This window comes from Thalassophryne amazonica, chromosome 11 (assembly GCF_902500255.1).
Source record: "Thalassophryne amazonica chromosome 11, fThaAma1.1, whole genome shotgun sequence".
Taxonomy (NCBI): domain Eukaryota; kingdom Metazoa; phylum Chordata; class Actinopteri; order Batrachoidiformes; family Batrachoididae; genus Thalassophryne; species Thalassophryne amazonica.
The window spans coordinates 6,272,699-6,285,125 of record NC_047113.1 but is presented as its reverse complement, the minus strand read 5'-3'; the positions used below and the strand labels follow the sequence as shown (position 1 = coordinate 6,285,125).

The 12,427-nt window shown below is 40.6% G+C and overlaps 1 protein-coding gene across 1 annotated transcript in view; it reads left to right on the top strand.

Moving 5' to 3' along the window:
* zgc:92242 (uncharacterized protein LOC436899 homolog) overlaps positions 1–10,457 on the top strand; it is a 72,200-nt gene extending 61,743 nt beyond the window's left edge. Inside the window, exons 3-6 of the mRNA XM_034181928.1 lie at positions 2,189–2,306; positions 3,896–3,986; positions 4,083–4,284; positions 10,140–10,457. Coding sequence (XP_034037819.1) covers positions 2,189–2,306; positions 3,896–3,986; positions 4,083–4,284; positions 10,140–10,303 — 575 coding nt within the window. The 3' untranslated portion in view covers positions 10,304–10,457. The remainder of the gene's footprint in view (positions 1–2,188; positions 2,307–3,895; positions 3,987–4,082; positions 4,285–10,139) is intronic.
* Positions 10,458–12,427: the final 1,970 nt, after the last annotated feature.

Genomic DNA, 12,427 nt, shown 5'->3' with positions numbered 1-12,427 from the left:
TGACACGCACCTGTTTCCAATTAACCTGTTCACCTGTAGAATGTTCCAAACAGGTGTTCTTTGAGCATTCCTCAACTTTACCAGTCTTTTGTTGCCCCTGTCACAGATTTTTTTGAAACGTTTTGCAGGCATCCATTTCAAAATGAGCAAATATTTGCACAAAAACAATAAAGTTTATCAGTTTGAAGATTAAATATCTTGTTTTTCTGGTGTATTCAGTTGAAGAGGATTTGCAAATTATTACCTCCGCCAAGGAGGTTATGTTTTCGGTTGCGTTGTTTGTTGTTTGTCTGTTTGTCAGCAGAATAACTCAAAAAGTTTTTAACAGATTTTGATGAAATTTTGTGGAGTGGTTGGAAATGACAAGAGGAACAAGTGATTAAATTTTAGTGGTGATCCGGATCACGATCCGGATCCCGATGCTAACGTGTTAGCATGTCTATGGCATTTTCAATGTTAAAAGTTAGCATTAAGCAGTTGCAGCTGTCATCACGTTCGGGTGCATTTGTTTTCAAATTGTAATATTTCTTAAATTTATTTTTGTTTATATTAATAATCTAATGATTATTATATACAATTTTAGAGAAAGCGACAAAAAGAAATAGATCACTGTGCCAAGGAGGGAATCTCTTTAGGGTCAGTGACCCTATGGCCTTGTTTAGAGAAGTGTTTCATAAATGTTAAAAAATTCATATATTTGCAGTTTAGTTGAATAATAAATTGAATTTTGTCTCTTATTTGTTTTTGTCTATAAGCACATGCAATATCAATATCAGTGCTCAGATGACAGTAGCTTCTGGGAAAAGTGCAAGTTGCAATAAACTGTGATGCCAAGCGCTAAGGATACATGCTATCCAGTCACAGCAGATGAAACTCTTTTACTACTGAGCAAACATCATTGTTAGACTTTTTTAGGTTCAGTGATTCCACGGCGTGTAGATGTTATGGCGTCAGTGACCCCATGGCCTTGGCGGAGGTTTGCACTCTCTGAGTGCTTCTAGTTGTATTCTGTTTTTATTTACATTTCACAATGTCCCAACTTCATTGGAATTGGGGTTGTACCTGCTGTGTACATCATGCCAGAGCACTGCAGTGATATGAGATTCTAATCACTTTTTAATTATCATTCACTTGAGTCTCATGAATGTCACAAATTGCTCAATGAAAATTAATGATAACATACACACAATGCAATGCAACTTACTACACCTTAACTAAAGTGACATGAAATATACAATGACATGACTAAAGTTCGTCTCTAGTGCCTGTGTGTAGAACGGGTAACTCAGCTAGTTATAATTAAAATCAGTTCCCTTCAGGGTTGTGTGTTGATAGTAGTAATGTCACAGCCTTGTAATGGAAATATTTTTCCTGTCATGGAGTGTAGCGTCTGGGTGTGACCACCACAGGTGTGATGCACAGATTAGATCACGATTTATTCATCAGTGGCCTTTGGACAGGTGACATCACACCGTCTTCCACTTAGCATTCTCTTGTGTTGTCTTTGCCTGTGCCATTTCCAAAACAGAACTGGTTTTGTCTGTTTGTCTCTGACGCCTCATTGTCCAATCATTTTTAAAGACTCAGCTTCAAAGAGGAAAGTTCCGCTCAAACCGTCACTTCAGAGCTCTCCAGCCTCTCCTGCCACGCCCCTATCAGGGTGTGGGACTTGTTTCTATCTGCTGAGTGTCCATGAAATAACCACTAAAAATGAGATATTTTCCAGATATTCCACAAGTACCGGCTGTGCTTTTAACTGAGTGGATGCTGTAACTTATTTGTGTAGGGAATAAAAGATGTATCCTGCTCAATTCTGTGAAAGCACTGTGTGGAAATAACATAATGTAAAAGCTGTTTTACTTCAAATATTTTTCATTATTTTAAAGAAAATCAAACCGTTATCAGAAGTTTGTAATGTGACACATGAATAAATAATGGAAAGTTTTCTTAAAATGACAGAAAAAGAAAGTAAATGTAGAAAGAAGTGGTGGGAAAAGACTACAAAAGACGAGAGAAAGTGGGGGAAAGGTTAAAAGAGGACAAAGTTCACTGGAATTGTATTGTTTTATAGTTATAGCAGAGCGCCATCTTCTGGATGAATGCTAAAATCACACTTTATAATGCAGGATTGGCAGATGAGTGTAACTGAAGGTGATGTCTGATTTATTTATTTCTCCTTCTTGTTCAGGTTGCACTAAACGTGTGAGCTGGCTGCTCAGTCGGGACGGAGACGTCAGCGTGAGTGTGATTGGAGAGATGGACGAGTTCAGGTCCTCTCGTCTCCTTCAGGGCCTCTTCAACAACAGGTCAACACGTAGAACACACACCCAACCATTTCATATGATGATCCTATGTTATCTTGCTTTATTTGATCACTAATATCGTAATCTTGGCAGCACTTTGTTGTACTGTTACACATGTAACTTTTAAGGCTCCTTTGGAGATCAGAATTCTATAAATCTTAAAGGGGTCATATTGTACAAAATACATTGATACACTTAGATATGGTCAGAGTCTCATATTAAACATCCCCAACATCCCATAAGTCTATGACTGTGTGTAGAAACGGCCTTGTTTAAAGGAAGATTTACTCTGAAATGGCGTGTTTTGGCCTCTGTGACATATGGCACAGAAGACATGCCCCCAAACCCCACTGGGTAGCTTACTAAAAAAAAAAGCATACAGTTGAGTCCAACAACGACACATTGTTTGTGCATTTGTTATTTTCAAACCTTTTTTAAAAATGCTATAAAAATCTATTAAATATCTCACATTCATAATTAATGCAACTGGGTGAAATCTTTGACCAGTTTTCACATCTCTTGCACTTGTGTTGTACTTAATTAGGATTTTATGATAAAACTGAATGATGTCCAGCAATTGTTTTTGTGTTGTCATTTATGTTGTGTGTTCCAGGAAGTGCGTAGACATTTTTATAACACTTTTTTTAATGACTGTTGCAATTTGATAATTATTTTCTATGATAAATTTTAAAAACTTACTTTTGATTTGTGATGCAACCAGAATCCATTTTTATTTTGATGAAGAAAACATCAAACGTTACGTCATGTTTTAATGAAGTAAAAAAAAAAGAAATCAGTTCTTAGTTTTTAATCTCTCAATGTAATTCAGTTTTTTAATTCTTTTTTTTTTTTTTTACTCATGCTTATTACAGCTAATAAACATTCACATTAACAGTATTTTCTTTACTTTTCAGCAGATGATTAAGGAAAACTTTGTAGTTGATGTAAATTTAGAATTTTTAGTTGCCATTTCCTGCGTTTTTGATGTATATTTCACTACAAAATACACCACAGAGAAAAGATACTTTATAACTTTTTTATTATTATTAATTTGAACTTGTATTGCACAATCTTGAACGTGATGCTTTGAAGTAATGATAAAAATAGAGAACATTTGAAATGTTGGCGGCTAAAGAAGTGAACACTCTTGCTACATTTTGCTGAATCATGGTCTGGTATAAATTTATCTAGCTGAGTCACTTGTTGCAGAATAGAACAGTATTCGTCAGGGAGTTTTTGCTTTCTTTCTTTTCTTTATTTGCACACACACCCCCTTTTCATGCACCCCCCCTGGATCTGCCCCTGCTCCAGCCTGACATGACACACTGCACAAAATGTGCACATGTTCCCAGTACAGGTGATAAATATTAGACCCGTTACCACATAATGTCCTTTATTATTGTAAAGAAAACCTGTTTATCTGAAGTCTTGATAATCAGGTTTGTGTTTGTGTCCCGCAGCAGTTCTTATTCATGAATCCCCTCCTCGCACGCTCTGACTGTCTGTGGTCATTTCAGCAACAGGCTGAAGGTTCTGCAGTTTGTTTCTTGTGATGGGACTGAGTGGAGGACTGATGTCTGTGTGTCCTGCAGACGCCACAGTGACGAGGTGAACAGCATCCAGACAGCGGACACGCTGCCAGGCCTGACACCACACATCCAGCTGCCCCTCACAGACGTGCACGTGAGTATTAGTGTTTGTATGTGGCTCTGAACAGCGTGTGTGTGTAAGGGTCTGTGTAAGCTGTGTGTGTGTGTGTGTGTGTGTGTGTGTGTGTAGGACAGCCTGGGTGCAAACGAGTGGTCTGAGGAGGAGATGGATGGTGAAGCCGCCGAGGACAGCGACAGCGATTCAGGCAGCAGCTCAGACCACCTCAGCAACTGGGCTCCGCTCTACAGGACCCATCTGAGTCACCATGGCAACCAGCCGCCAGTCAAAGCCATGCTGTCAGCCGCAGAGCGAGTCGACCAGCAGAACGGAGGTGAGGCAATGAGCGCGGGCCGCAGCGGGTTCAAGGAGATGGAAAACGGTGTTCTGTGATCTCTGAGCTTTGTCTCAGAAAATAAAATAATTATGCTCATTCAGAATCAGCGATACTCCTGAGTTTTCTGTTGTGTACTAAGAAAGTGTTTAAAGTTAACCTGGTTGCAATATTTCACAACTAAATCCACAAAACAAAAATGTCTGGTTTTGGTTTTTAATCTTCAATATGCTTACAAAGTGAAGTTGGAGAAAGTAGAGTGGATGAAAGAATAAAGACATCAAATATTCAAACCAGTTGATATAGTTTGTCAGCTCACGCCTTTGCTGTAGTTGTCTGTCACGGTGTTGTGAGCTGCATTTTTTGTACAAAATAACTCAGAAGCAGGTGAGTACATTTTTACCAAACTTGGTAGGTATATTTCTTGGTTGACTGTCTCCAGATGATTGATGTTTGGAGCAGATTGGTCAAAGGTCAACACCAAGGTCATCAAAACATAGTTCCAAAAATAGATTTATATTCCAGGGTATCTAAACAACCAGTAGCAGGGCTTGACAATAAGGCAATTTATGCACTGGCCCACAGGGCCAGTAGAATTTGAAAGTTACTGGCCCGGATGAAAATATCACTGGCCCAGAACCGGGGGGTAACCGATATGAATTTTTTAAATCAACACTCAGACATTAGAATTGGGTTTCCTTAATGCAAAAACACTTGAAAACAAACACAATATTCTTATACTACATGATAAAAACCTTAAAGTGAGTCAACTTTGAAAAAAATGTCAGTAGGTAACTGATAGGATTTTTTTCAACACTCAGACATTAATACAAAAATAAATTTATTTCTTGATCATTTACAAAATTAATATGTTAAATTTCATATACCAAGCTCCCTTGCTAATGTTGTCACCTTGGGGTGTCCACAAGGTCATACTGATTAGACTTTTATTTATACTTGTCAGCATATTCTGGCATGGCCCTACAAGTTCCACAGAAGACAACCTCGCTCTCCTCATCACACTCCAGCCATGGCCGTCTTTTCTTCCATGAAGCTTGCCAAGTTTTCCTCACCCTTTTCTTCTCATATTCAGCATCAGCAGCCTTCCTCTTCTGTGCTTGTTTTGAGGGTGATAGCTGTTCTTTCCTTTGCTTCCCTGGTTTCTGCCCAGGGGCAGGAGGTTTCAAGAAATTCATAATATTCACTGCGCTCGATCTTGCTTAAGCGAAAATGATGCGTTGATGTTGAAGCGAAATTCGCGCCACATCAGAAGATGCTCCTGCAGACGAAGTTTGTCTGCACTTCGGCAATGTTCCAAACATTGCGAAGTGGCGCAACATGTCCTGTCTCAGCAGCCTGTGAGCAGGACTTATGTCTTTTGTTCTTTATTTCACAATTATGACAAGAGTTTTTGGAGCGAGCAGCAGCCCCACAGCAGCGGGAGCAGAGTTTCTTTTTTTTCTTTTTTTTTATTGTTTACATGTGTGTGCGAGAGCTGGCGAGCTGAATGGAAGCTCCTCCTATTTGATGACGCACCGGGGCGAATTTTCGCAGCAAAAGCAGAGCGACACACCCGGCGAAGGAGGCGCGTCCGTTGCCACGCGACCCCCGCGAATTTATAGCATCTGATCGCGCCCGGTGTGAATGCAGCATTAGACTAATAAATTTGCCCAAAGCGATTTTAATTCTTACTGGCCCATACGGACCAGTGAAATATGAACTTCACTGGCCCGTGGTGGCCCGGAACATGTAAAAAAAGGCCACCGGGCCATCGGACCAGTGCTACTGTCGAGCCCAGAGTAGGGTTAAAGAGGTGATCAAAGCGTCTATAATCAGATAATCAGATAATATTCAGATAATCATTTGTCATCCTGTGATATAAGTGACATCACGATGACATCACTAACCACCATGTTATACCATTTCATGAAATCACTTGGCCTGTATAGTGCATACAGTGCACCTGGGAAGTATTTATAGCGCTTTAAGTTTTCCACAATTTGTTGTTACAGGCTTATTCCAAAATGGATGAAATTCATTTTTTTTCCCTCTAAATTCTACACACAATACAATGTGAAAGAAGTTTTTATATATATTTTGCAAATGTATTAAAAATTTAAATAAAACTAAGAAATCACGTACATTACAACCTTTGCCGTGAAGCTCAGGTGCATCCGGTTTCCACTGATCTTCCTTGAGATGTTTCTCCAGTTAAATTGGAGTCCACCTGGGGTAAATTCAGTTGATTGGACATGATTTGGAAAGACACACTGTCTACATGTCTACATAAGGTCGTACAGTTGAGAGTACATGTCAAAGAACAAACCAAGCATGAGGTCAAAGTAATTATCTGTAGACCTCAAAGACAGGATTGTCTTGAGACAGAAATTTGGTGAAGGGTACAGAAACATTTCTGTCGCTGTGAAGGTCCCAATCAGCACAGTGACCTCCTTCATCTATTAATGGAAGAATTCCGGATCCACCAGGACTCTTTCTAGAGCTGGCTGCACGTCTAAACTGAGTGATAGAAGGGCCTTAGTTATGGAGGTGAACAAGAACCCGATGGTCACTCTGTCAGAGCTCCAGCATTCCTCTGTGGAGAGAGGAGAACCTTCCAGAAGGACAACCATCTCTGCAGTCATCCACCAATCGGGTCTGTCTGGTAGAGTGGCCAGATGGAGCCACTCCTTAGTAAAAGGCACATGGGAGCCCACCTGGAGTTTGCCAAAAGACACCTGAAGGACTCTCAGACCATGAGAAACAAAATTCTCTGGTCTGGCGAATCCTGGTACCATCCCTACAGTGAAGCATGGTGGTGGCAGCATTGTGTTGTGGGGATGTTTTTCAGTGGCAGGAACTGGGAGACTAGTCAGAATTGAGGGAAAGATGAATGCAGCAATGTACAGAGACATCCTGGATGAAAACCTGCTCCAGAGCGCTTTTGACCTCAGACTGGGGTGACGGTTCATCTTTCAGCAGGACAATGACCCTAAACACACAGACAAGATATCAAAGGAGTGGCTTCAGGACAACTCTGTGAATGTCCTTGAGTGGCCCAGCCAGAGAACAGAGCTGAATCTGATTGAACATCTCTGGAGAGATCTGAAAATGTCTGTGCACCGACACTCCCCGTCCAACCTGATGGAGCTTGAGAGGTGCTGCACAGAGGAATGGATCAAACTGCCCAAAGATAGGTGCACCAAGCTTGTGGCATCATATTCAAGAAGACTTGAAACTGTAGTTGCTGTCAAAGGTGCATCAACAAAGTATTGAGCTAAGGGTGTGAATACTTATGTACACATGATTTCTTAGTTTTTAATTTTTAATAAATTTGTAAAAAAAAAAAAAAAACTTTTTTCTTGTCATCATTATGGGGTGTTGTGAGTAGAAGTTTGAGGGGGAAAATGAATTTATTCCATTTTCGAATGAGGCTGTAACATAACAAAATGTGGAAAACATGAAGCCCTGTGAAGACTTTCGGAATGCACTGTAAGTAAGTGAAAAAGTAAAAAACAAACAAACAAAAAAACAATCTGGACATATGAGGGGCGACTGAGAAGTTTTGAGGTTGACCCAGAAAAACTAGGGTGTGGTTCTCCATCTTTTGCATTCTGAGAAACCACCATTTCTCGGAATGTGTGAAGTTTTAACTTACTGGATGCAATGTTAAGAAATGTTGGTTTCTCAGAATGCAAAAGATGGAGAGCCACACCCTAGTTTTTCTGGGTCAGCCTCAAAACTTCTTAGTCACCCCTCGTACTATGCCACAGCATTCTTACTTGTCCTTTGGCCCGGATGTTATCAGATGACGCATATGCACATACCCAAGTATGACACAAATATTTATGTTGCAAGAACAGACTTTTTTAACCAGCTCCTGATATGTGTTTGTGCACTGGAACGGCGCCTTGGACACCGCTACTCTTATCATGTTTGTCCACTAGCTTCTTTGAACTTTCACGGGAGGTTTTTCTTTGGATAGTGTAGTATAGCCATTTGTACATGATGGAGATAGTCCATCATCTGGGTACCAATCCTCTTCTATTAAATGTCTACTGAGTATTTGAATACCCTATGGATTGTGAGATACTGCTTTTTGTCTAAATTATAGTGTGCTCATATGAGTATTCAGCCACAAATGTCGGCAACCTTTCAAACCTCACCCCACGAACCACTGTCCTAAAATATTATACAGTAGTGTTCAGAATAATAGTAGTACTATGTGACTAAAAAGATTAATCCAGGTTTTGATTATATTTCTTATTGTTACATGGGAAACAAGGTACCAGTAGATTCAGTAGATTCTCACAAATCCAACAAGACCAAGCATTCATGATATGCACACTCTTAAGGCTATGAAATTGGGCTATTAGTAAAAAAAAAAGTAGAAAAGGGGGTGTTCACAATAATAGTAGTGTGGCATTCAGTCAGTGAGTTTGTCAATTTTGTGGAACAAACAGGTGTGAATCAGGTGTCCCCTATTTAAGGATGAAGCCAGCACCTGTTGAACATGCTTTTCTCTTTGAAAGCCTGAGGAAAATGGGACGTTCAAGACATTGTTCAGAAGAACAGCGTAGTTTGATTAAAAGTTGATTGGAGAGGGGGAAAACTTATACGCAGGTGCAAAAAATTATAGGCTGTTCATCTACAATGATCTCCAATGCTTTAAAATGGACAAAAAAAAAAAAAAAACAGAGACGCGTGGAAGAAAATGGAAAACAACCATCAAAATGGATAGAAGAGTAACCAGAATGGCAAAGGCTCACCCATTGATCAGCTCCAGGATGATCAAAGACAGTCTGGAGTTACCTGTAAGTGCTGTGACAGTTAGAAGACGCCTGTGTGAAGCTAATTTATTTGCAAGAATCCCCCACAAAGTCCCTCTGTTAAATAAGACGTGCAGAAGAGGTTACAATTTGCCAAAGAACACATCAACTGGCCTAAAGAGAAATGGAGGAATATTTTGTGGACTGATGAGAGTAAAATTGTTCTTTTTGGGTCCAAGGGCCGCAGACAGTTTGTGAGACGACCCCCAAACTCTGAATTCAAGCCACAGTTCAGTGAAGACAGTGAAGCATGGTGGTGCAAGCATCATGATATGGGCATGTTTCTCCTACTATGGTGTTGGGCCTATATATCGCATACCAGGTATCATGGATCAGTTTGGACATGTCAAAAAACTTGAAGAGGTCATGTTGCCTTATGCTGAAGAGGACATGCCCTTGAAATGGGTGTTTCAACAAGACAATGACCCCAAGCACACTAGTAAACCAGCAAAATCTTGGTTCCACCCCAACAAAATTAATGCCTTGCAGATGTGAAGAAATCGTGAAAAACTGTGGTTATACAACTAAATACTAGTTTAGTGATTCACAGGATTGATAAAAAAGCAGTTTGAACATAATAGTTTTGAGTTTGTAACGTCAACAGCAGATGCTACTATTATTGTGAACACCCCCTTTTCTACTTTTTTTACTAATAGGCCAGTTTCATAGCCTTAAGAGTGTGCATATCATGAATGCTTTGTCTTGTTAGATTTGTGAGAATCTACTGAATCTACTGGTACCTTGTTTCCCATGTAACAATAAGAAATATACTCAAAACCTGGATTAATCTTTTTAGTCACATAGCACTACTATTATTCTGAACACTACTGTACAGACTCAATATCACATGCACTGGCAGGTCGTGCATCGCCCCTACTATGTCACAACTTTTGATGGTAATGTATAAAAAATGCACACCTACCTGTTGCACACTGCTGATCATTTTTGTACATAAATAAAACTGTGACAGTCAAAGCAGACACATACGTCAGATTTGTGATTTCACTCTCACTCTGTGTTTCTGTTCAGCGGTTGTGGTCTGTGAAGAGAAAAACTCAGCATATGGAGGACGTGTGGCGGAGCTCAGGAAGGCTTTCACCAGCGACCATAGCACGCCACCCGCCTGCACCAAACCTCCTCCACCTGCCAAACCCCTACACCTGCAGAAAAGGAGCAAGCCCATGCTCTGCTAGGACTCCAAGAGGACTCATAACCTTCTGGATGCAATGAACCATGTACAGGAAAGAGAAAAACTGGCCCAACCTGAACAGCAATGGCCTACAGACAGACAGATCAGGGGCTGAGCCAATGAAGCATTCTGTTCTCACATCAAACTGGATGATGAAATGAAGCGTTTTATGATGCTGATTTCAAATTCACTCTTTCCGTTTGTGACATTGTTTGATGGATGTGGTGAAAAATGTGCAGAGAAACAAACAAACACGTCCATGAGTGCCGGCGAAAATCACTCAGCGATGAACATCAAAGAGTAGTTATTGAGAAATGTTGGTTAGAACCTGCAGAACATTTGTCTTTGTTGTTGTTTTTTGCTGTAAATCTTTGTGTTTCTTTAATTTTTAAATCATTCATTTATCTCTTTTTCCATCAAAGGGCAAAATAAAACACCAGCACATCACTTACAAAGTGCAAACATAATAAAGGTGCAATCAAATAGGTGTAAATGTGCCACAACCTGAATGTTCACAAATACCCAACACCAATATACCAACCATAGGCCCTCCAAAATAATAACAATTAAAATAATTAAATGCATAATAATTTTTTTTAAAAAGGGAAAAACACGCTCCCATGACAATCATTTCAGTATTTTTCACGGATAGAAGATAAGAAATTGTTGGGAAAGTGTAAGTACACGGACCCACAACAGGGGGCGCAAATGAACGGACAATGGAATAGGTCAAATAACAACACTTTACTGTTGCGAACGTGCACAACAACACAACAGATTACACAATAGATCAGAGGTCAAATTACAAGGTGTCGTGTGGGCAGGCTCGAAGATAGGAGACGCCTGTCCAAAGCAGAACCGGAACCACACGATTTCCCTCCGCCACCAGACCCCGGGAATACTGGAGCCAGCCAAGCTCCGAACTCCTCCAGGTGGCCACTGCCTCCGCGTGCTGGACCTGGTACTGCTGGCGAGGAACAAAAACACAATTAAACGTGGGTGCGTCTGCACCCAGCAATCTGCACGGCAGGGGAAGCTACCTCCACCTCTCGTTGGAGAAAAAGTCTGTTATCACTCACAAAAATCACAAAAGGGCTTTCTATCAAGCAGTCAGGCTGAGGATATTACCTTTCAGGTAGAACGATATCTCGGCAAAGAGGTGGAGATGACGTCTTGCTGATATACCGATGCAGATCAGATGAGTGGTGACAGCTGTCACAGGTGATGAGTGTCAGCTGTCACCCCGGCTGCTCCTGTGAGGCGGCAGCGCCCATCTGGTGCCTGGAGCCCGCACTCCAGGCAGGGTGCCCTCTGGTGGTGGTGGGCCAGCAGTACCTCCTCTTCAGCGGCCCACACAACAAGAATACATGGTTGCTACACTTTGAGAAACCCATCAGCCCTAAGACTAAACTTGATTTGATCAAGTTTTAAGAAAAACACATCTTTCAACCATAAAGAAATAGATGGGGGTATGTGGAGCTTTCCAGGATAATATATTCTGTGACCTGCTAGCAATGAGGTAAAGGCATCGGCCCGCGAATTAGTAAGAGACACAGTGGAGACTCCATGAACTCCAAAAATAGCGATCAGCTGACAAGGCTCCAGCCTGACGCCAAGAACATGAGATCATCAAATACAAAATCCAATATGGCTGAAGTTTGGGGCAAAGAAAAAACATATGACTTAAATCACAGGGAGATGAGTTACATCTATCACACAGATCAGAGATATTGGGATAAACTTTGTATCATTTGGACTTTGACAAATGCAACCTGTGTACTACTTTATATTGAATAAGGGAAGGTCTTGCACAAGATGATGTCGTACAAATTCTGTCAACTGCCTTATCCCAAAAACCTTCCCCAAACTCCAGACCCAACTCTTGTTCCTAATTACAGATAGACTGGATGATTGTCCATTGAAAGAATGAGATTATATATCCGTGATATAAGAGCTTTCTTATGGGGCATAAGTTCAAAGAGGTCTTCCCAAGGATGTTTAGGGGGCTGAGTGGGGAACTCCATAAAAATAGTAGATACACAATGTCTAATGTGGAAAAAAAAGAAGTAAATGAAATGAGGGCAAGCCATATAAGGAAGACATATCAGTAAAATTAAGAAAGGTATTA